General features: G+C 40.6%; 3 protein-coding genes across 3 annotated transcripts; all 3 read right to left on the bottom strand.

Annotated features, from left to right (window-relative positions):
- Window positions 1-2,439: 2,439 nt before the first annotated feature.
- Window positions 2,440-9,160, bottom strand: LOC132998130 (WD repeat-containing protein 76-like). The gene is given in 15 exon segments (XM_061067630.1): window positions 2,440-2,680; window positions 2,806-2,859; window positions 2,956-3,054; window positions 3,056-3,106; window positions 3,200-3,298; window positions 3,411-3,526; window positions 3,711-3,869; window positions 6,356-6,509; window positions 6,663-6,703; window positions 6,939-7,025; window positions 7,131-7,260; window positions 7,621-7,679; window positions 8,691-8,783; window positions 8,861-8,893; window positions 8,987-9,160. Coding segments are annotated over 15 exon segments (1,590 nt in total).
- A 7,125-nt stretch (window positions 9,161-16,285) lies between these two features.
- On the bottom strand, window positions 16,286-20,543 carry LOC132998898 (WD repeat-containing protein 76-like). Its single transcript, XM_061068643.1, is given in 14 exon segments — window positions 16,286-16,541; window positions 16,667-16,720; window positions 16,817-16,969; window positions 17,066-17,164; window positions 17,277-17,392; window positions 17,568-17,726; window positions 17,929-18,082; window positions 18,237-18,277; window positions 18,493-18,594; window positions 18,719-18,836; window positions 19,206-19,264; window positions 20,077-20,169; window positions 20,247-20,279; window positions 20,373-20,543. Coding segments are annotated over 14 exon segments (1,608 nt in total).
- An 845-nt stretch (window positions 20,544-21,388) lies between these two features.
- ctsh (cathepsin H) lies at window positions 21,389-25,013 on the bottom strand. Its single transcript, XM_061068402.1, has 12 exons — window positions 24,931-25,013; window positions 24,324-24,355; window positions 24,102-24,207; window positions 23,917-23,987; window positions 23,709-23,812; window positions 23,037-23,124; window positions 22,893-22,948; window positions 22,664-22,745; window positions 22,504-22,572; window positions 22,274-22,380; window positions 21,883-22,011; window positions 21,389-21,796 (listed from the first exon to the last, which is right to left on the bottom strand). The coding sequence occupies exons 1-12, from the start codon at window positions 25,004-25,006 to the stop codon at window positions 21,721-21,723; spliced, it is 996 nt and encodes a 331-aa protein (XP_060924385.1). The 5' UTR covers window positions 25,007-25,013; the 3' UTR covers window positions 21,389-21,720.
- Between the last annotated feature and the right edge of the window lie 27 nt (window positions 25,014-25,040).

The raw sequence follows: 25,040 nt of genomic DNA, 5'->3' as shown, positions 1-25,040 counted from the left end.
CAGTGTGTAGGTATATGTATGTGTCGGTGGTAATTCAGATTACCAAGAATATGGATTTATTATTCATGCAACATGAGGAGTGGTTTTGGGTTGTGATTGGCTGCAGGGTTCAGTACGTCCATGGGCGGTTTGGAAAGTGACAGTAATAATATTCAAATCTCAAAAAACATCCACAGGCTAAACGTTACATGAAAACAATCATATGAGAAAGTCCCTGTGTTATTATTATTGTTATTAAACGTTATTTTTGTACAGTACTGAAATCTTCTAATTCAACAATGATGAAATGAGCAGAAATATTTAAAATATTTTTTCTCTATTTCCTTTCCTTTTTGGTGCAGGGCTGGATGTGAGTAACAGGAATTATTGACTGATATATTTATATTTAATAGAAAACTATATTTTGCAGGTGATTGTAAAATATCCTGATGTATTTGCTTTTATTTAAGATGGTGCTCTGTGGTTTTTAATTTAAGTGAAAGGACTTTTGCTTTTTACCTTGTTTATTTATTTTAATTTGAAAGTCTCATTTTATGTCCATGTGTATAAGAATAATACAGCATAATTTGAGCAATAAATTAAATAATGAATGAGAGATAATGTAATAATGAAAACCAATAATAAGGAATTGCAAACCACGGTTTGTCCCTGTCTCCTGGACATGCTAAATGTCTTGAATCTTTTTGAGAAGCAGGGACAGTCTGTAAATGTATGTGTGAAGGGAACAATGATGGGTGATTCTCTGTGGTGCACAGATATTTTTCTCCAAAGTATCAATTGTTCTAAAATGAAACTTTTCATGTGAATCCTGTTTGGTCATTGCCTAATCCTAGATCTGCTCTCTTTAGACTTGTTTTACAGAAACAGATGAATTGTGTGAAAATACATGTAAATGCACTCAATGACACATGACAGTAAATCATTTTCACATGATTCCAATCAGGTTTTGCCAGTGAAAGAAAAGCGGTTTGTATTTTTAGCCATTTCAAAAACAGCATACGTAGCATACTCAACTACCTGACTCTTTCTTTGTGCGATGTAGCTTTATTTGTTTGTATTGCTTTGACTGTTTCAGATCCCCTGAACCACACATTTAAAAAAGGGTGGGAGCTCGGATGGCAGGCAACTTTGGTTGCTTGTAGCTTTACCGAACAATGTGAACAGGAATAATGTCTCAGATGTGGTCTTATACTGTCGGGCTGCTCCCTGTACCATGGTCCCACACATGGAAATGTCTCTGTAAGCATGTGGTCTGCACTTATTACCTCCAACAAGGCTGCTTCTTTCCACCACTGACTGAAAACTGGTGTCCTCGATTTATGAATAAATATAATCTATTCTTGACATCCAGCAGTCACTGTGGCTAGGTTCAATGTTGAATTCACAGAGGAAATGATCGACAGCATAACATAGTTCCTTCTGAGGCTTTTCTGTGTCCCTGTTCTCTATCTCTCTCTCACACACAAACACCAACACACATGAACTTCTACTTTAGTGAGGACACTCATTGACAAAATGCATTCCCTAGCACCTTATCCTAACCAAACCAACCAAACTAAATGCCTAACCCTTACCTAATTCTAACCATAAACCTAAACCCAAGTCTTCACCCCAAAACAGCCCTTTGAAGAAGTGAGGAGCAGCTCTGTTGGGTCTCTGCTTAAAATGGTCCTTGCTAAGCAATTACTGCAGGAACACACACACAGATGTTTTATGTTACAATGCTGCCATCTTCAGGACCTGACGATAGTACTACTGCAGAGACGAACCAAGAATTTTTTTTAAACGCATTTATTGTTTCTACTTCAAAAGTAACCTAAAAAACATGAATTAAACAACTTAGACTCAGAAACAACCAACTTCTGAAAACACATATACAGAAATATGTGAAATATGTACTGACACCTTCAGTGTCAGTACATATTTCATTGCTGTTTTACATTATGTTGAATCCAACCGAATTGAATTAGTTACCCAACTAAAACTTAAATAAAAACAGACACTGATCTGTATTAAGTGTATTTTTAGAGGCTACATACATTGAATGACAGATCTTTTGTGTGACATTAAATAAAACTTTAACTGGTTAGTCAACATCAACAAAACAAAAAAACAGCAGAATCACATAGGATTGAAAAGTTCAGGAAGAGTGAAGATGATCTCAAAGGGACAGAGTCTCCTCATTAGTAGCAGCGGGAAGTGCAGCTGCATATCTGACACATCTGGAACAAAACTGAGCTTTTTGTGGCCGTTGAACAATCACTTTAACTGAGGATTAACACATCCTCTCCATTATTAACACTGGCAGAGGGCTCATTAAGAAAATCTGTTGAGGCAGAGTGTTAACTTTAAGTTGAAAACAACCCTGTGGAAAAACGTGTTGCTTGAGAGAACGTTAGAGAAAGGCAACTGAAGGTGATGGTCAAACATGTTTTGGTCTCAGTCAGAGAAGAGGTGCAGGCGGCCTGACCCGTTGGCCCCCAGGAGGGCGTTCCTAGTGGGGTGGAAAGCAGTGACGGACAGCACTGTGGTAAGGTAGTCATCGTCTCTGAATGAGTGCTGAAGCCGCCCACTTTCGTGGAACACCTGTACTGTCCGAGGCCTCAACTTGCTGCCCACAACAAAGCACTCTTCCTGTTTGGGGTCCCACACCGCTGATAGGCCTGTGTGCATGATATGTCTGAAAATTGAGAGGACATGTTGTCAGCAAATTGAGATTACACAGGTATGAAAACACATAAAAGAAAAAGATCAGGACTTAGCATGAAGGAGGTGAATTAACAACTGTTCCAAGTTCAGACGTACCTGATCTTTGTCAACAAGGGAGATTGTGTGGTCATTGCAGATGTGTCATATATTCTGTGATAAAAAAAGAGAAAGTGAGGACATATTGAGCTGGGATGGAAAAATTGACCTGCAAATACAACACAATTTCTAAAAGTGCTGAGGCTGCACCTTATGTGGTCATCCAAACAGGAGGTGAGAACTCTGTTCCCTGTGTTAGGGGAGAAATAAGCGCTGGATATGCTCAAAGAGTGGCCGTGCAGCTGGGACTGCCTGGCATTCCGTTTTCTTCAGGCATCTGCTGTCGTAAATACTCACTGTCCTGTAGACAAGATTAAAACAACAACATCAGAAACAACAGACTGAAAGAAGATTTTAAAATAAAAATGTAATTTAAGTTGATATTCAACCATACTTGCTTTCTGCCACGGCAAAGTAGTGCTTCTGCACAGGGTGGACACTGACACAACGCAGGCCCTTTGGGTCCAGTGAGTAGATGGACTCAGAGGAGTTTCTGCAAAGAATTAAATCACCAGTGCTCATCATTATAATCCTAGTTGAAGTTAATCCATACTGCTTTTCCTCAACATCATGGAAAGAGTTAAAAAACTTCCATAATGTGTTACCCTGGGGTGCGCCTGTCAATGATGGCAACATAGCCATTCCAGGAGCCGACGAGTAGCGTCAAACAGTCATGAGACATGAAGTCAAAGGCTTTCAGGCCTTTTTTAATGCCATAGACCTGGAACAATAAACACACAGACACATATCTAATGTTAATCGCTCAACTTTAGACTAAAAAGTGCTGCACAGATTATCTAACTTTTTCATCTCCATAAATTGTTGCATTCATTCACTGTACTTTACAACTAATAAACAATAATTATTTAAAAGGAAAATAATTTATTTAAACAGAATTATCTCACGTCGTCAAAGACCACTTTCTCCATATCCATACAGCGAAGAGACCCGTCATAGCTGAGACTCAGCAGCTGGGTGGCCTGAGCCCTGGAAAACGCCATACAGGCAACTGGACCAGTGTGAGGCTCAAAGACCAGCACGCCATCATCTCCCCAATCAGCACCCTATACGGAATATAGACATGAAATGAAGATTACATAAAACGATATCGAAGAGTTGGGACATTTAAAATCCAGGAAATCTATGTGTTGTGTGTGCGTTTCATTTCAATACGCTGTTCTCACTGTGCAGGTTAAACAGTCATGTCCTGTTGGAGGCTGTATTTAACATAGACTGTATATATAATGGACGTAGGGTCCGTGACGTCACCCGTTGGTTTCTGCAGAGTGAGAATGAGGCTAGTAGGAGGCCTTCCCCAGGCGCCATCTTGCTGGTGCTTACTCCTCCTCGTTCCTGGCTAACCAATCAATGGGCAAGGACAAGCTGAGCGACGCCAGCGGAGCTCTACGTTTCCTGGTTAGCTCAGGCTATGGCACTAAGCTTCCCGCTACATGCTACCCGCCGGTGCTAAACGGCTAGCGCTGCGCTGTAGCTGCTCCAGATGGTCACAATCGTTACCATGAACTAGAGGTAAGTAACCTTGAAACTATACAACAACAAAACCTATTGCTTTATCTATCATCATATGCTTACATGCCTCAAGTGGTTTTTAATATGTAATGGTTATAAAAGTTACCGTTTATTTAACACATTTAATGAACAGATTGAAGCAAGTTAAATACAGAATCGTGTGTTTGGTTGTGACTTGATTTTTTAATTTAATATGTTAATATCAATACGCTACATTTTCACACAGAGAGAAGTGGAGAGACCTGATGAGGACTATTATCAACAGCTCTGTGGGAGCTTATCACCTTGAATATTACAGATGAGGTAGAAAGACATTTTATCTATTTGTACAATGTTTTATTTCTTTAGTACTTTTATCCAAAGCGACTTACAATATGTGCATTTAACCATGAGGGTACAAACCCAGAGCCCAGTACTTTGGTTCTGTCTGTAATTTCTGGTGCTTCATACACAACACAAAACATTATTTAATAGTGAGTTTCTACTTTTCATTAGATGAAGCACTGCAGCACCAGATCTGTCCTCCGCAGCAACATGGTGGAGATGGGCAGCTTCAGGCTGGTCGACATGAGGACGACCTGCACTAGCTTCATCTGCACAACACTTGTGTTTTCCTCCCTTAACTAAAGATGGCCTGCAATTGTTTAGAGTTGGCAGTCATTGCTAAATGTCAGGGATAATAGAGTTAATTTCTATATTCATTATGGTTGGTTAAAAAAATGAACACTCATCGTAACAATTTTTATCTTTTACGTTGTGATTTGATACACTTCAGATAAAAAAACAGTGTTTTATTTTTCATCTTTGCCATAAGAGACAGAACACGTTCAGCACAGCTGTGTCCTTCAGGCTTGTCCATCCCTAATAAAATGATAGTAATTTTTGTAGAGGAAGTGTTACTCATGAACATAGTTTGTATCCTTATTTTCTGTGGATATTCAACTATGTATTTGAATATGCTTTTGGATTAAACTGTGCACTACCAAGACAATGAATGTACAGTATGGAGTTCTTCCACATTAAAAGTATTGCATATATTATTTAATACATTATGTATTATGTGCAATACTTTGCTTTGATTGTTAGTAAGTAATGAAAACAGGTCTGTACCTAGAGTCAGTGTTGAAGTGATGACTTAGTGTTCAGTCTGGTTGATTTCCAGTTGTGTCTAATGTTGGACATCCTAGAGGAACATTCAACACAAATAAACAGATATGTAAAGTCGTACATGTGCCAGGTTAACTCCTTAACAGACTTCTACATGGTAAAGATACAAGTTTATTACTTCAAAGTTCATCAGATCATAATCATTTTAACTTAGGAAATAGGTGTTGGACATCAGCCTCAGGTGCTCTATGTCTATTCTAGTAAAGGTACACTTCCTATAATTTATTTATATTTAACACAATAATTCAGTGAAGTCCAGAGACACCGTTACCTGCGAATCACTACTAACACATTAAATACTCAACTTTACTTACCACAGACACGGGAGCGCAGACGTCTCTAGCTTCTCCCTCAGGAGAACAAGCTGAACATCAAACCGTGTTATTCATCCGATATGTGAGTGGAAGCCTCTCCACAGACTCAGGTCCTGTTCACTGACGGGGATTCGCCTGTTAGCTCAGGTGCAGCTAGTGAGGGCAGTTGTCATGCTGACTGTCACGTGAAATTACTCATAATTTCAAACCTCTATGTCGCTTAAACGAGGGAGTTCACCCCCCTCAGAGTTGTCATGAAGAAAGAACCTCGCGAATGAGACTAAAACAAATTTTTGAATCATGCTGTCAACAGGTTTAATTCTGCTCTAAAGTCGGGCTTTTTAACATGGGAGACGATGGGGATTTGCTCCCTCTTGCAGCCAGGCATAGCGGCCACCCAGCAACCTGCAGCTTTTTACACCTCCGTATTGGCCTCATCGCTCAGCCGAGGATGTTGCCCCTTGGTATTTAAGCATGCCTGCTGCCCTCTAGTGATCAAATATCCATCTTCAAGATCAGAGCAGAAAAATAAAACCTACCAACGTCCACAGGCCAACTTTCCCCCACTGGTCTCCTGCGGCCATCAGCAGGCTGCTGCTGCAGGGATGGAACGCAGCAGAGAAGATTAGATCCTTCACCACTTTGGTCACTCTCTCCCCAGCCAGCTTCATTTTCTTCAGAGTCGAGACGTAACTACATCAACACACCGAGATAGAGTTATGACAGTTTGTAAAAAAACGTATTCATCAATTTAACTCAAAAAGATATGGTGCCAGAAGTGGAGCAGTCATTTCTTCAACAAATGAGTGATTAGCTTAAACTGAGAACCAAAATTCCATAACTTACTTTTGCAGATCAAGCTCAAATTTTCTTTCTTCCATTGAGTTCTATGAAAAGAAAAGCAATTTTTACATTTAATTACTTCATAAGCCACAGAACTAAACAACAATTGGATGTATCACAGATTAACAGCACTGCATATTTTAACTATTTAAAGGGGGGAAGTTTCAAATTGGTGGGAAAACTTAAACAGCCTTTGCAGTGATATAAACTCAGTTGTATCACTTCATTACCAAAGTGACAAATTGCTGTTTGTTTTTCCTCTGGTTGTTCGTCTCCTACCTCTGAGCAGATTTCAAGAAGTTGTGATGGCAGCTTGCTTCCCTCCTCCGTGTTGAGTGTATCCATGGGCAGAGGACCAGCAGGCTTCTTAAATGTCAAGTAAACTAGTGAGCAACAAAGCAAAGAGATGCCAGACAGACAGGCAGAAGTAAGAATTGAGGGATAATTATCTACGTCTAAACGGTTATTTACCTGTGGCTTTATCTCTCTATATAGCACTTTCCCTGGGGGATTAGAGGGAAGTGTCAGGATCTCTGCATCTTTGTTTTGGAGACGAAGGGATTTTCGAGGGGGCAGCACTTCTTTTGCAGCAGTGTTGGACCTGCTAGAAATATCAAAATATTTTTCTGACTTACAATCTGATCGTTATTGTTTGAAACTAACAAACAAGTTAATCTGTCAAAAAAACAAACAAATGATCAACGCTCAGTGGTATTAAGTTCACTAAGTTTATATAAGGAGAAATAAAACAAATCCTCATATTTAAGAGGATGCAGCAACATTTTTACTAAATGATAAATAATCTGTGAGACTACCATTTTGGTCAAGAAGAAATTTGCTTTCAACAATGTGTAGATTTCTTAACTGTCACTACAATTATTAAAATGCCTAATGACACCAGTTTTGACAGCTCACCATACATGCAACAAAATGAAGAGCTCTATCAGTCGTCCATAGATACCTCATGAAACCCCTCTGCGATGCTTTTGGTCGAGACAACTGCTTCAACTCGTCAGTGGCCTTTAGACAAAGATATGAACAGTTAATACACTTCCCATCTGTTCAGTCACAGGATGTGACACTGTTACAAGATGACTGTAAAAAAAAGTCAGTGTATCCATCCGATCAAAATACACAAACAGCCACATCCTATCAATTTTGCACACAACAGTTAAGAAGACCTCACTTCACTGAAAATGCAAAAAGCTTAAACAACAGACAGCATTCTGCTGTTAATACTGTAGACTGATGCAAGGCCTCTTTTTTAACACAGATTGAAGAAGGGAGGGGCTTAGTGATATGAGATAAAGTATCAATCTCCAAAGAAATTCCTGAGCTAGCTTGCTCCAATACAGTAGTAACAGTATTAAATAACAATAGACTGAACAATATCATTAGTAAGAAAGTGAACGTTAAAGTTAAAAGAAAAATTGAGAGTGTATTTTATGTGAAAATAAGAATGTAAAGAGTATACGAAGTGAATATAGAATCAATGCTTGGAAATAACAATATAATTAAATAAATGAGAATATATAATGTGAGACTGTAAACAAAAAAAGTACATAACGGATTTATATTATTAATGAAAGTACACAATTCATACATAAATATGGTACTCAAAATGCTTAATGGAAACTTACTTGAAATAGGTTTCAGGTATTACAGCAGTCTGTAAGGTTGGTGAAAGCTGCTCTGATTGTTTATGTTATTCTTTTTTCTTAATAGTCTAACATAAACAATCAGAGCAGCTTTCTCAAACTTTTGCAAGCTGGGCCCCCCCAAAGCTGGTTAGGGGTAGTTGGGGCCTAAGGAAGGTATTACTAAGGAAGGAGTGAGTCTTTAGAAGACTGTTTATAAAGCAATGAATACAAATTTTAAAAAACGAACACTTTGAGAACCACTGTAACTGTTAGAATGAGAGTCAGGTTCAGTTACAACGGATCGTCCAGTTTATATCACTGCTGGATTCATCCTCATGTTTATTGAGACCCGGACATGCGGCGTCACAGAGTCCAGCTCCTGTGTATCTACCTGGAAGAGGTTGATGGAGGACATGAAGGCCTGGTTCTGTCGGATGTTCTCCAGTCGCTCCAGCTCATACACAGACAGTCCCTCTTGTCCACTCTGTGTGACACAAAGACACTCGTGTTCTGTCCTTTCACAAACGTGAGTATGATCCATAGTGCAGCGTTCACACTCACCGACTGACGCTCACTTCTTTCCTCCTCCTCCTTCTTCGGGTCCTGCGTCTTATTCGGAATGTTTTCATCATTGCGCCCTTTGGTTTTCTGCCATGAAAACGTGGCCATATTAACAAAAAGCCAAACAGAGGATCCGTTCCTGTCTCTCTGGTTTGTTCGGTGTCACCTCACCCGCTTCTTGATGGCTGTGTCCGCTGCTGGTAGATCAGGAGAGTCCTGAAGGCGTTTAGGAGGCACAACAGTTCGAGAGGATCGTCGGACTGGATCCTGGAGATCCACGGGAATCCTCTCCTGAAACATGAGCTCTGTCAAACAACAACCTACCTGCTAAACTACTAACAAGTCCAACTTTTAGAGAGACTCACAACTAAGTGGACATCACATAATACTCGACTCTGACGTAGAGGACGTAGACGTTATCCAGCTCTTAAAGGGGACATATTATGGCCATTTTACCACAAGTTGATATGGTTCTTTGGGGTCTTAATGAAATGTCTGTTACTTATTTTGGTCAAAATACCACAAGGATCATTTAAAACAGCACCCTTTTTACCCTGTCTAAAACAGCCCTCCTTAGAGTAGTGTTGCACGGTGTACCGGTACTAGAAAGGTACCGCGGTACCCTTACGTTAAAAACGATACGGTTTAGCATATTTTTAGTACCGGTACTTTATTATAATAGCAGGCAAAGAGAGCGCACTCTCTGCTCCGCTCCCTGTCCCGCTGCCTGCATGCATTGACTGCGAGGGGCGGGGCTACCCAGCTCTCACACATGCAACAGGCAGCCGTCACTCACAGCGAGGAGGGGAGACATGGCCGAGCCGACCGTCCTCGGTTTGTTGGAAGTGATTCTCTCTCAAACTGTGTGGTGCGGCCGGGCGGAGACATAACAGGTGGGGCGTGATGCGAGAACTAATGCTTTGACGTCCGCATCTCTTTCACGGAGGAGCAGTAAAACAAGTCGTTGTTTCTCCGGAGCCGGGGTGGGGGGGGGTCTCAGCGCGCGGCTCCTCGGCCCCTCTGCAGTGGCTCCCTGTGCAGTGTTCATATGTTGAACGGGAACGTCACGTTCATTTGTCAAATCAGCATCGTGTCAGACCAGCATGAAAAAAACAGGAGCGGGCATGTGTGTGTGTGTGTGTTTGCGCGCGCGCGCACAGGCAGCGCGCACACACACACACACAGACCCCGGAGCCCCGCCCCCACTCACTCGCTCAGGTGGCATGTTTTTACTTTTTTTTCACCTCAAACACACATCTGTAAAATTATGTAACTCTTGTGGAAATAACTATGTAGTCATATAGTCAGATACGGACAATAGGCCTGCGTTTTATTTATTACTATCATAGATAAATATACCAGTATCATATCGTATTTGTGGTATCGTATTTGTGGTATCGTATCGAAAGAATCGAGTATCGTGATATTTTGGCAGGTATAGTATCGAAGTCATAATTTTGGTATCGTGACAACACTACCTTAGAGTGACCTGTTTTGAGTGCCTGTTCCTTTAAAAGCTAATGAGCCAGTTCCCCCGCCCCCTCACCCCTCCTCCACGAGACACGAGCGCCGGGATTTTGGGCTATCCATTACCTCTGTAGAAATATGGCGACTGGAGACGAAGATACAATCTTGAAAACATATCGTTTTGAATCAGAGTCGCCTGCGACAGGCCCAGCCCCAGTTGTTCGGCTGACGTTGGCTGGTTAGAGCACTAACGGCATGTGTGCCCGATCACATACGGTTACAATGCCCTATCTAGCCACCATGCTAACTGCGGTGGTAACGGCGCAAAAACCCGCTGTCACAACATTAATTAATAAAGTCAGGTTGGAAGCAAACACTGGGTAGTAGTTAGTATTGGGAGTCCCTGCTGACTGTGTGTGGAAGCTGGGGGGGAAGCTACCTGCTTCCATGGAGCTTCAAGCTGTGGAATTAGCAACAGCGTTCGGAAACAAGACAGGAGAACCGCTGCGCTAAGAAACGATAACATCAGCATTTTGACCCGCTGGGTGTCACTTTATTCAGTTTTGTTAGTTGCCATCGTTCCCTGTGTGTGACGAAAGCCGGGAGGAGGTAAACAACAAACGTTAGTGATGTGTCGTTCGTGAACGATTCGTTCCTTAAAAGGACTCGGGAGTAACGAGTCCTCTCAAAGAGAGATTCGTTCATTTTCTCGTGGCCGCGCATCGGGACTGTTGCATAGGCTCAGTCAAGGAAACAGAAATGATTCGTTAATTTACCGACTGGGTTTTCGGGTACGAGTCTTTGGATCATTTTTCACGTGACCTGCATAGGCTCACTACTGGTAGCTAGAGGAAACAGAAATGATTCGTTCATTTCCCGACTGGGTCTTTGTACGAGTCTTTGGATCCTTTTTCATGTGACCTGCATTGATTTAGTAGAGGAAACAGTTACCTCATTGTATTTCGCGTGACCACTGTTTTAGAAAGACGTGAATGATATTTGTTCACAAGTCATACTGACTGGTTTAGTTATTTTCACTTTCTTTTACACTTACAGTTTAGTGCAGTGCAATTGTTTGTCGTGATAATTAAATGCTAGTGTGATGATAAATGACAATTTCAAATCAACCAAACTGTCATGATACATTATTTTAATGCAGGAATTTCATGCAGGAATTTCTCTCCAGCATACTGGAGCCTGACTCTCCGCGGCGGAGACACGGGGGTCTCGGAGTGATGGAAAAGCGACCCTCACACAGGTATATTAAAGTGTAGAAGCACTACAAAGTGGAATTTTCATAATATGTCCCCTTTAACGGTTATAGTTGCAGGTTCAGCTAAATAACTATTAAAAGTGTTATAAATTCACCATTAATAGAGTAATAAACTCACCATTAAAAGAGTTATTATAAACTCACCATTAAAAGAGTTATAAACTCACCATTAACAGAGTTATAAACTCACCATTAAAATAGTTATTATAAACTCACCATTAAAAGAGTTATAAACTCACCATTGAAATAGTTATAAACTCACCATTAAAATAGTTATTATAAACTCACCATTTAAAGAGTTATAAACTCACCATTAACACCTTCACATCAGCTGTAGGTTTAGCTCGTGTTGTGGACATCTTGTTTTTGAGTGGGGAAAGCGTGTTCCTCGACACTTACAAGAGCAGAAGATCCAGGTTCGAACACGTGCCCAATGTTTGGTAACAAGTCCCTCCCCCTCCCCCTACCCATTGATTGGAAGTTTCAACGTCACCGGAATAAGGGCTCGGTCTCTTTTGTTTAAAGCCAATGACCGCCTTGGATGTTTGATTGACACCTCAACTCCTGCTACCTGCGTCTGCTTCCACAGAGCCGAGGAGAGCGATGTCGCCATCTTCTGGCAGAGTTAGGCAAAGGTTGAAGAATTACAGGACGGACAAAAATCCTGAAATTATTTCTCTAATTGAATTAATGATGCTGTTGTTTTACTTTATTTCATTTCATTTTTTTAGCTTTAATTTATTTTATCCTAATCCCATTACTATACTGTATTTTTATTGGATTATTTTACGAGGGTGCGGTCTAGCTCGTCTCTTCAATTCATTTCAAAGCAACAACAATATTTGCGATTATTAAATGTTGTTATAGTCACTTCTAAGACTCATAACTGCTGTTTGGAGCTGTAACAGGAACCTGGGTTGTGTGTGTGTGCGTGTGTGTGTGTGTGTGTGTGTGTGTGTGTGTGTGTGTGTGTGTGTGTGTGTGTGTGTGTGTGTGTGTGTGTGTGTGTGTGTGTGTGTGTGTGTGTGCGTGTGTGTGTGTCTTGGGGGGATGTTCAAGAAAGTGTGAGCAAATCTGAGCAGCACTTAGCGGATGTAGATCGAGTAAAATAATATTTGCAAGTATTTTTTTTTTCTTTATAATTTTTAGACCGATGTGTGGAATCTGCTGTGTAGAGCAAAGATAATCAAACATTTTTTAAAGTAATTGACAACTTTCCTGAATTCTTCTGATGTGGTAATCAACGACACATCTGGCATATGACATTTTGTTGCAGTAGCTATTTGACCCTGGAGAGGTTTCGGTGCTTCCAGGGCTGGACTGGGAGAACAAAACGGCCCGGGCATTTTTTGGCTCAGACCGGCCCACATAATTAGCCGAGCACATCTGCCATTAAATTGACGTAACTTATGTCTTCTAAATGTCTTAAAGTAGCTCATATTAAAAGTACTTAAGTATCAAAAGTATCTGGTGTTGAAATGTTCTTAAGTATCAAAAGTACAAGAACTAAAATTAAAAATGCAAAGTGCTTTTTATAGTAGGTCTATACAGACACAAAACAACCCAAAATGTTTCTCCTCAAGATTTATCTCAACTGACTGAAAAACTACAACAACAATATGCATATAATGTATAATTTTACCAATTTTGAACCCTAGATGCTGAGGTTCAAATAGTAATGGACCAGTGCATCTGAACTTCTATTTAACTATAAACAAGTGCCTCTTGTGTCTGCCCAAGAACATTAATAAACCATAGTATAACCACTATACTATAGGCACACAAAATAAGACACTATCTCTTATCCTATTCTAGAGGAAGTAAAAGTCGTAACAAGATTTCTGAAGGTGAACCTGCGGAGGGATAGACCAACCTCTCGCGCTGCCCCCCCCCCCCCCCCCCCCCGACGGCAAACACGCCACCGGGACCTGCACATCTCAGGAGGGAGGGGGCAGCGAGTGAGAGAGAGATAGAGAGAGAGAGAGCCGTGGGTAGAGGCGTGCGACGCCAACCTCCGCTGCTCAAGTAACGAGCCAGTTTGGAGAATGTATTGAAAATTGAAAATGCGCGCTCACATGTCTGCCTCCACTCGCTCATCATTGTCGAGTCCTCCTCGCTCGTCTCCCGGCGCACCTGCTGCTGCTGGGCTGGTGAACCCGGCACCACATAGGTCCGTCAGTTTGGCACATTTAGCAGCCTCCACCTCCAGAGACTTCAGCTTTTTTTCCCGATGCGTTTTTTACTCTTATTATCCATTTTAAGTTTCTGTTTCAGCAGCAGCCCGTCCCGCGACTCCCACCGCCAATGCCATGAGGTCCCGCCCCACCCTGGTTTGTGTTGTGATTGACAGCACTGTCAGGGCTCTCTGAGCCTGTCAGCCCATGATTGATTGACAATGACAAACAATAGACCAATAATATGTGTCGATGTTGGCAACACACTGCTAGCCCTCTGTAGCCAATTGGCCGGCCCAATTGGAGGGAATTTAGAGAGGAAGAAGAGAAAAAAAACAAAACAACAACATAGCGGACCAGACCGGCCCACATTGGGTCAACGGCCCACCGGGATTATGCCCGGTATGCCAGATGGCCAGTCCACCCCTGGGTGCTTCCCATAGATGGAATATAAAGATGGATGATGTGTTTCCATTTTTTCCTGTTGTGCAAAGATGAAGCCAAAATATCTTGGATACAGTTGCTGCCCTCTTGCACTTTTGGCATAATTTGGAGCCAGAGTCTTTAGTGTCACTATCGTGGTGTGGAGCTGTGGTATCAAAGTCCAGCTAATACACATGCCCGACTAAACACGAGTAAGTTTTAGCTGTCAGTCATGATGTTTCCCCTGTTTTAATTCCATCTAATAACTGACACGTTTTTCCTAGGAACGGGAATTATTGAGTGATATATTTATATTCACTAGAAAACCATATTTTGCAGGTGATGTAAAATTTCCTGTTGTATTTGATTTTATTTAAGATGGTGCTCTGCGGTTTTTAATTTAAGTTAAAGAACTTTTGCTTTTTACCTCGTTTATTTATTTTAATTTGAAAGTCTCATTTTATGTCCATGTTTATGTGAACGATACAGCATAATTTGAGCAATTAATGCAATACTAAATGAAAGATATAGTAATAATGAAAACCAATAATAAGGAATTGCAAACCACTGTTTGTCCCTGTCTGCTGGACATGTTCAATGTCTTGAATCTTGTTGAGAAATGGAACAGTCTGTAAATGTATGTGTGAAGGGAACAATGTTGGGTGATGCTCTGTGGTGCACAGATATTTTTCTCCAAAGTATCAATTGTTCTAAAATGAAACTTTTCATTCTTTTGGTCATTGCCTAATCCTAGATCTGCTCTCGTTAGACTTGTTTTATAGAAACAGATGAATTGTGTGAAAATACATGTAAATGCACTCAACACATGACAGTAAATCATTTTCACATGATTCCAATCAGGTTTTTCCAGTGAAGAAAAGTGGTTTGTATTTTTAGCCATTTCAAAAACAGCATAGGTAGCATACTCAACTACCTGACTCTTTCTTTGTGCGATGTTGCTTTATTTGTTTGTATTGCTTTGACTGTTTCAGATCCCCTGAACCACACATTTAAAAAAGGGTGGGAGCTCGGATGGCAGGCAACTTTGGTTGCTTGTAGCTTTACCAAACAATGTGAACAGGAATAATGTCTCAGATGTGGTCTTATACTGTCAGGCTGCTCCCTGTACCATGGTCCCACACATGGAAATGTCTCTGTAAGCGTGTGGTCTGCATCTATTACCTCCAACAAGGCTGCTTCTTTCCACCACTGACTGAAAACTGGTGTCCTTGATTTATGAATAAATATAATCTAGTCTTGACATCCAGCAGTCACTTTGGCTACAGGTTCAATGTTGAATTCACAGAGGAAATGATCGACAGCATAACATAGTTCCTGCTGAGGCTTTTCTGTGTCCCTGTTCCCTCTCTCTCTTTCACACACACGTTTGTACGTCTACTTTAGTGAGGACACTCATTGGCAAAATGCATTCCCTAGCTCCTTATCCTAACCCAAACCATCCAAACTAAATGCCTAACCCATACCTAAATCTAACCATAAATCTAAACCCAAGTCTTCACCCTAAAACAGCCCTTTGAAGAAGTGAGGAGCAGCTCTGTTGGGTCTCTGCTTAAAATGGTCCTTGCTAAGCAATTACTGCAGGAACACACACACAGACGTTTTATGTTACAATGCTGCCATCTTCAGGAGCCGACCACAGTACCACTGCAGAGACGAACCGAGATTTTTTTTAAAACGTATTTATTGTTTCTGCTTCAAAAGTAACACAAAAAACATGAATTTAACAACATCGACTCAGGAGATTAGAAAGTGTTGGATTGTAAAGACCCCTTTAAGTGTAACTAGTAACAAATATGAGAACAGAAACAACCAACTTCTTAAAACACATGTTTAGTCACCTTCAGTGTCGGTACATTTTTCATTGCTTTTTTACATTATGTTGAATCCAACCAAATTGAATTAGTTACCCAACTTAACTGGTCACTAAAACTGAAATAAAAACCGACACTGATCTGTATTAAGTGTATTTTTAGAGGCTACATACATTGTATGACAGATCACATGTGTGGCATTAAATAAAACTTCAGAGAAAGGAGACTAAAGGTGATGGTTAAAAATGTTTTGGTCTCAGTCAGAGAAGAGGTGCAGGCGGCCTGACGCGTTGGCCCCCAGGAGGGCGTTCCTAGTGGGGTGGAAAGCAGTGACAGACAGCACTGTGGTAAGGTGGTCATCGTCTCTGAATGAGTGCTGAAGCCGCCCGCTTTCGTGGAACACCTGTACTGTCCGAGGCCTCAACATGCTGCCCACAACAAAGCACTCTTCCTGTTTGGGGTCCCACACCGCTGATAGTTTGGTCAGCCAGCGGCCCGTGTGCATGTTATGTCTGAAAATTGAGAGGACAGGTTGTCAGCTAATTGAGGTTACACAGGTATGAAAACACATAAAAGAATAAGATCAGGACGTAGCATGAAGTAGGTGAATTAACAGCTGTTCCAAGTTCAGACGTACCCGATCTTTTTCAACAAGGGAGATTGTGTGGTCATTGCAGATGTGTCATATATTCTGTGATAAAAAAAAAAGAAAGATAGGACACATTGAGCTGGGGTAGAAAAATTGACTAGCAAATACAACAAAATTTTTCAAAGTGCTGAGATTCACCTTATGTGGTTATCCATACAGGAAGTGAGAACTCTATTCCCCGTGTTAGGGGAGAAATAAGCGCTGGATATGCTCAAAGAGTGGCCGTGCAGCTGGGAGACTGCCTGGCATTTTGTTTTCTTCAGGCATCTGCTGTCGTAAATACTCACTGTCCTGCAGACAAGATTAAAACAACTTCAACATCAGAAACAACAGCCTGACAAAAGATTTTAAAATAAAAATTTAATTTAAGTCGATATTCAGCCATACTTGCTTTCTGCCACTGCAAAGTAGTGCTTCTGCACAGGGTGGACACTGACACATCGCAGGCTCTTTGGGTCCAGTGAGTGGATGGACTCAGAGGAGTTTCTGCAAATAATTAAATCTCCAGTGTTCATCATTATAATCATATTTGAAGTTAATCCATACTGATATTCCTCAACATCATGGAAAGAGTTTAAAAACATCCATAATGTGTTACCCTGGGGTGCGCCTGTCAATGATGGCAACATCGCCATTCCAGGATCCGACAACTAGCGTCGAACAGTCATGAGACATGAAGTCAAAGGTTTTCAGGCCTTTTTTAATGCCATAGACCTGGAACAATAAACACAGACACAGATCTAATGTTAATCGCTCAACTTTAGACTAAAAGTGATGCACAGATTATCTAACTTTTTCATCTCCATAAATTGTTGCATTCAATCACTGTACTTTACAACTTCTATAATATTTAACAGAAAAATAATTTATTTAAACAGAATTATCTCACGTCGTCAAAGACTGCTTTCTCTATATCCATACAGCGAAGAGACCCGTCATAGCTGAGACTCAGCAGCTGGGTGGCCTGAGCCCTGGAGAACGCCATACAGGCAACTGGACCAGTGTGAGGCTCAAAGACCAGCACGCCATCATCTCCCCAATCAGCACCCTATATGGAATATAGACGTGCACAAAATGAAGATTACATAAAACGATATTGAAGAGTTGGGACATTTAAAATCCAGGAAATCGATGTGTTGTGCAGGTTCAACAGTCAAGACCTGTTGATAGGAGGCTGTATTTAAGCATGCATGCTGCCCTCTGGTGATCAAAAACCATTTTCAACATCAGAGCAGAAAAATAAAACCTACTATCGTCCACAGGCCAACTTTCCCCCACTTGTCTCCTGCGGCCATCAGCAGGCTGCTGCTGCAGGGGTGGAACGCAGCAGAGAAGATTCGATCCTTCACCACTTTAGTCACTCTCTCCCCAGCCAGCTTCATTTTCTTCAGAGTCGAGCCGTAACTACATCCACACACCGAGATAGAGTTATGACGGTTTGTAAAAAACACATTTATCAATATACAACTCAAAAAGATATGGTGCCAGAAGTGAAACAGTCATGTCTTTAACAAATGAGTGATTAGCTGAAACTGAGAACCAAAATTCCATAACTTACTTTTGCAGATCAAGCTCAACTTTTCTTTCTTCCATTGAGTTCTATGAAAAGAAAAGCGATTTTTACATTTAATTACTTCATAAGTCGCAGAACTAAACAAAAATTGGATGTATCACAGATTAACAGCATTGCATATTTAAACCTTTTAAAGGGATGAAGAAAAACAGCCTTTGCAGTGATATAAACTCAGTTGTATCACTTCATTACCAAAGTGACAAATTGCTGTTTGTTTTTCCTCTGGTTGTTGGTCTCTTACCTCTGAGCAGATTTCAATAAGTTGTGATGGCAGCTTGCTTCCCTCCTCCGTGTTGAGTGTATCCATGGGCAGAGGACCAGCAGGCTTCTTAAATGTCGGAGACTTTAAAACAAGTAAACTAGTGAGCATCAAAGCAAAGAGATGCCAGACAGACATGCAGCAGTGGAGCAGTATGAATTGAGGGATAATTATCTACGTCTAAATGGTTATTTATGTGTGGCTTTACCTCTCTATATATAACTTTCCCTGTGGGTTCAGGGGGAAGTGTCAGGATCTCTGCATCTTTGTTTTGGAGACGAAGGGATTTTCGAGGGGGCAGAACTTCTTTTGCAGCAGTGTTTGACCTGCTACAAACATCAAGATATTTTTCTGACTTACAATCTGATCTTTAATGTTTGAAACTAAAAAACAGACTGAAGTTAATCTGTCAAAAAAACAAACAAATGATCAACACTCAGTGGTATTAAGTTCACTAAGTTATATAAGAAGAAATAAAACATATCCTCATATTTAAGAGGATGCAGCAACATTTTTACTTAATGATAAATTAGCAATCTTGTGAGATTACCATTTTGGTCAAGAAGAAATTTGCTTCTAACAATGTGTAAATTTCTTGCTCGTCACTACAATTATTAAAATGCCTGGTGACACTAGTTTTGACAGCTCACCATACATGCAACAAAATAAAGAGCTCTATCAGTCGTCCAAGATACCTCATGAAACCCCTCTGCGATGCTTTTGGTCGGGAAAATTGCTTCAACTCGTCAGTGGCCTTTAGACAAAGACATGAACAGTTAATATACTTCCCATCTGTTCAGTCACAGGATGTGACAGTGTCACAAGATGGCTGAAAAAAAAAAAAAATCAGTGTATCCAAACGATCAAAATACACAAACAGCCACATCCTATCAATTTTGCACACAACAGTTAAGACAACCTCACTTCACTGAAAATGCAAAAAAGCTTAAACAACAGACAGCATTCTGCTGTCGGCTGATGCAAGGCCTCCTTTTTAAACACAGATTGAAGAAGGGAGGGGCTTAGTGATATAAAAATAAAAAGTATTAATCTCCAAAGAAATTCCTGAGCCAGCTTGCTCAAATACTGCAGTAACAGTATTAAAGGACAATAGACTGAACAGTATCATTAGTAAGAAAAAAGTGAACGTTAAAGTAAAAGAAAAATTTAACGTGTGTATTATATGTGAAAATAAGAATGTAAAGAGTATACGAAGTGAATATAGAATCAATGCGTGGAAATAATATAAATTAAATAAATGAGAATATAATTATGTGAGACTGTAAACAAAAAAAGTACATAACTGATTTATATTATATTAATTAAAGGACACAATTCATACATAAATATGGCACTCAAAATGCTTAATGGAAACTTACTTGAAATAGTTTTCAGTTATTACAACAGTCTGTAAGGTTGGTGAAAGCTGCTCTGATTGTTTATGTTAGAATGAGAGTCAGGTTCAGTTACAACGGATCGTCCAGTTTATATCACTGCTGGATTCATCTTCATGTTTATTGAGACCCGGACATGCGGCGTCACAGAGTCCAGCTCCTGTGTATCTACCTGGAAGAGGTTGATGGAGGACATGAAGGCCTGGTTCTGTCGGATGTTCTCCAGTCGCTCCAGCTCATACACAGACAGTCCCTCTTGTCCACTCTGTGTGACGCAAAGACACTCGTGTTCTGTCCTTTCACAAACGAGAGTATGATCCATAGTGCTGCGTTCACACTCACCGACTGACGCTCACTTCTTTCCTCCTCCTCCTCCTTCGGGTCCTGCGTCTTATTCGGAATGTTCTCATCATTGCGCCCTTTGGTTTTCTGCCATGAAAACGTGGCCATGTTAACAAAAAGTCGAACAGACTCGTTCGTGTCTCTCTGGTTTGTTCGGTGTCACCTCACCCGCTTCTTGATGGCTGTGTCCGCTGCTGGTAGATCAGGAGAGTCCTGAAGGCGTTTAGGAGGCACAACAGTTCGAGAGGATCGTCGGACTGGATCCTGGAGATCCACGGGAATCCTCTCCTGAAACATGAGCTCTGTCAAACAACAACCTTCCTGCTAAACTACTAACAAGTCGAACTTTTAGAGAGACTCACAACTAACTGGACATCACATAATACTCAACTCTGACGCAGAGGACGTAGACGTTATCCAGCTCTTAATGGTTACAGTTGCAGGTTCAGATAAAGAACCATTAAAAGAGTTATAAACTCACCATTAACACCTTCACCTCAGCTGTGCGTTTAGTTCGTGTTGTGGACATCTTGTTATTGAGTGGGGAAAGCGTGTTCCTCGTCACGATCCGGTTCGAACCTCTCAGCTGATCACTGAGCTCCGTTGGCGCCACACGAGTTGTTTGGTAACAAGTCCCTCCCCCTCCCAGCAGCTCATTGGTTGGAAGTTTTACGTCAGCGGAATAAGCGGTCGGTCTCTTCTGTTTATAGCCAATGACCGCCTTGGATATTTGATTGACACCTCAACTCCTGCTACCTGCTTCTGCTTCCACAGAGCCGAGGAGAGCGATGTCGCCATCTTCTGGCAGAGTTACGTAAAGGTTGAAGAATTACAGGACGGACAAAATTCCTGAAAATTATTTCTGTCCTGGTGCTGCTGCTGCTGTTTACTTGATTTCATTTCATTTTTTTAAATTTACTTTATTTCATTCTAATCGCATAACTACACTGTTTGTTTATTTAATTATTTTAACCTTAAAACTGTAGGCCTACAAGCACCATTATTGGTCTTTAATATGTTGATACATGCCTTAAAGGCTTGAGTTTGATTAAATGCATTTTCTCCATGAGTGATTTACAGCACTGAATCCTCTCTCCAACACAAATACATTGTAATGTAACATCAACAGGAAGCCGGCAACATGAGAGGACAAATCTTTAATGTGTGTGACGTACAAAGTAACCCAGAGAGAACACAAATGTCAATAGTTACCACTCTGACAACTCTTTCTAGCAGTCATATCAGTGTTGTGTGGAAATCAGATTGATCTTTGTGAAACAGACCAGCTGAGTTTGACACATTTCTGTCCTCTTGCAATTGTCGTGAAGTTTTCTCTTCTGTGTTGAGTCCTAAGTTTCCGTCAATTCTTCAGGAAACATTCAAAAACGCATGAGTATAACAATCGACAAACTTCCAATCACGTGAACTTGATTAATGTTGTATCTGCAGTCCTCCACTTTGTTGCCCTCATTCCTCAGACTGAAGACACAGGGTAGGAGGAGCAAGCAGCCAGTCCACACATGTTCCGTCCTCGCTCGATCAAAAAATATCTGATGGAATTAAAAAAAAGGTCTTCATAGTCCTTGAAAGCAATAACAAGTCAGTACAATGAAATACACACAAACACTATATTTACCCGTCCTTTCCCCAGTCTGTGCCCCAAGAGTTCTTCACAATCCAATAAGGCGTGCTGTTCTCCTCAGAGCCGTATCCCACAGCCAGGACGGCGTGATTCACCCACTCTGGCGTGTCCTTACACTGGGTGCTAGACAGACAACACACACGCTTTTAGATCAATATAATCCATGTCTTCCCTCAGTTGCATGTTACATCATGCCTGTGCAAACATTTGTTGTGTAGATATCTTCATGAAACAGAGCTCAGACCAAATTAATCAAATGTAAACAATCAAAAACGTTTCTCATTTGTCTCCCTCAGTTCCAAAACATTGCACCTTGATTAGATTTCCCGGTGTTCTGATTTTAGAGAGGACTCACGGTTAGAGTGAATGTTTCTCCTCGTCTCACCTGGTGTAGACGCCGTCTTTGTAGTGCATAAAATCACTCGTGACATCAAAGCTGAAGGTCACAGGGTTGAACCAGGCCACAACATCAATCATGGTTTCTTCATCATACTGCGGATGGACAGACATGCAGTGATTTTAACATACGGATGAACAGTAAGATGTGGTATCAGTGATCACTTAGAGGACTATTGTACAGTGTTTCACACAATGTAGGTTCACATCTAAACTCACGCTTGTTATGTTGACGACGTCCTGGACGAAAGCAGCTGCACGTGCAGGGTCAAATTTGCAGATGTCATCCTAAAAACAGGAAGTAAGAAATGTATTTATCAAGAGTTCGAATAAAATAATTGAAATTTTAAATGAGACTTTCCTATAGAAAATGTAATACATGGCCTGTGTAGGGATAGTCCTCCTCGGCCATGAGACCGTTACTGTATCGGATGTACTCAAACGCCTGACTGGGGAGGCCACTGAAATAAACCAGGTGGTTTTGTTATTTCTCTGAAGAGCCTTCAATTTGAGCCACTGGTCAAAATCTTATACTGAAATATTCTTATTCTTATAATTTATATGTAAGTTGTTGCTGTAAGTGTAAAACCTGTTAACATCTAACTTACCCCAGGCATCCATGATTGTTGAAATCTTGGGCACAGTCTATCAACTGCTGCTCAGACTGAAATGGAGATTAAAGAACTATTTTATGTTTCTATACAAAGGTAATAAATTGAATTGAGTATTAATGAGCAATATTCAGATTTCACCAGAGATATGAGCTTCCCGGTGGCGATGGCATTCACTGACTCCAAACAGCCAGTGGTGGAGAAGGTCCAGCAGCTTCCACATTGACCCCACACACACACACACACACACACACACACACACACACACACACACACACACACACACACACACACACACACACACACACACACACACACACACACACACACACACACACACACAGCGAGTTAGAGTTAAGAATACCCTCTACCATAGATTTTCTGCTGCCATTGCTATATTTTAATCATTGAATGGGTCTATTTACTCACTTATTGGCATATTATAAAATATTTGATAAATATACTGTACCTAATGGGAAATTAGTTTTTTTGTGTAGCCTACCCACTGTTAAAGCAAAGTGTTTCCATCCTATGTGTCACAGACATTATGATGCTTCGTAACAAACCGACATGAGATCATACAGAGACAAGCTTGTCAGTAACGCGAGCATCATACAACATGCTATAGAGGTAATGTATTACAATGACCAAGCTGATCAAGTTTATATTATAACTGACAAAGAAGGAGATGACGATTTGTAGTATTTTCATTGGATAAATGTTCTTAGCTTCTTAACTTCCTGTTTCTATTTCTATGGTGCGGTGGTTCTTGTTTTTGCCTGTTCAGAAACATCATGTGAACATCTTGATACCTGATTCTTCACAGGAGTCACATAGTTGCCTTTCACTCTCCAGTCGACAGACACAGGGTTAGGACCAGTCCTGCTGACGCGACTCCCTTTAGTGGCTGAGCAGTTCTTCAAGAGACCAGAGGCATAACTTTTTTAATGGAAATCCATAAAAAAAACATACAGTAAAACATCAGGCTGCATAAAATAAAATGTGATTAAATGTTTTATACCTGTGGCTGTGTCAGTAGAAAGAACTTCCTGAACTCCTCAAATGTCATGTCTGAGAACTGATTCAGGCCCACTGAAAATAAACAGCCTGTTATAACACACGTCATTGTAAAATAAGCAGTCCTTTTTCGTGGTGTTAGTTTATGCAGCATAAACATTATGAGACATTGTGACAACTGTACTGTACTTGTGAAGGAGTGATTCCCAGCATTATGACGATCAATTATTCTCTTATTCTCTGTGAATATCTGGAGCCGTTGGTAGAACTCCTCAGTGTCGTAATCTCTGCTGTGCTGCACGTCGAAAAGAAGTAACAACATAAATAGGAAGGGATTTGAGCTGTTGTGCAAACATTCAAAAATAAACACATTTATTAAGACTGTTTAGTGTGAATTTTAAAAAACTTCACCTGAAACATCCACTGTTTGAAGAGATGTTCTTCTGACAGGACACAGAATGAAGCCAATAGTGAATGAAGCAGCCTAATAATCAACACTTTGCCCTGAAGTTGTTATTATCTATAATATAGTTATATAATGTACATTCACTCAGTACACCTCAGTATTGGTACTGCGCTATCTTCATTTAATGGTAATTATTTTGTGAGTTTTACAAATCAAAATTAAAAATTAGAGCAGGAATTAACTATATTAAATAATTCTGTTTTAATCCACGCTAACCATGAGTTAACACACAGACAAACTGATTAATGTTATGGGGACTTGATTTTTGTCTCAATAAGGAAGTTAAGTTCCCATAAAGTGAATGTGTAAACAGACTTTGGTCTCCACAAAATGAATAACCTGGATCACACACACACACATGCTCTCTCTCACACACAAAGACACACACGCACACCTATTGTTGCAGCTATTAATATCCTGACATCTGTTAGAGCTGGAGACACGAAACTACGCAGCTTTAAACTGACCTCCTTTAACTGTCTGTAACATTTTGCATTTAACGAGAACAAATGAATATAAAGCAATCAACACACTTCACAAGTGTTAACTTACCTTCGAGTACGATCAATGGTGTTAAATGCACAAGAGTAAAAAAGGTGCTGAGGAACCAAACCAAAGTGAGAGCCATACTTTCCCTCTGCATGCTCAGAGAAGTTTAGAGA

Source organism: Limanda limanda, chromosome 3, assembly GCF_963576545.1.
Source record: "Limanda limanda chromosome 3, fLimLim1.1, whole genome shotgun sequence".
Taxonomy (NCBI): Eukaryota; Metazoa; Chordata; class Actinopteri; order Pleuronectiformes; family Pleuronectidae; genus Limanda; species Limanda limanda.
Note: the sequence above shows the minus strand (reverse complement) of the source record. Positions and strands in the feature narration are given on the sequence as shown.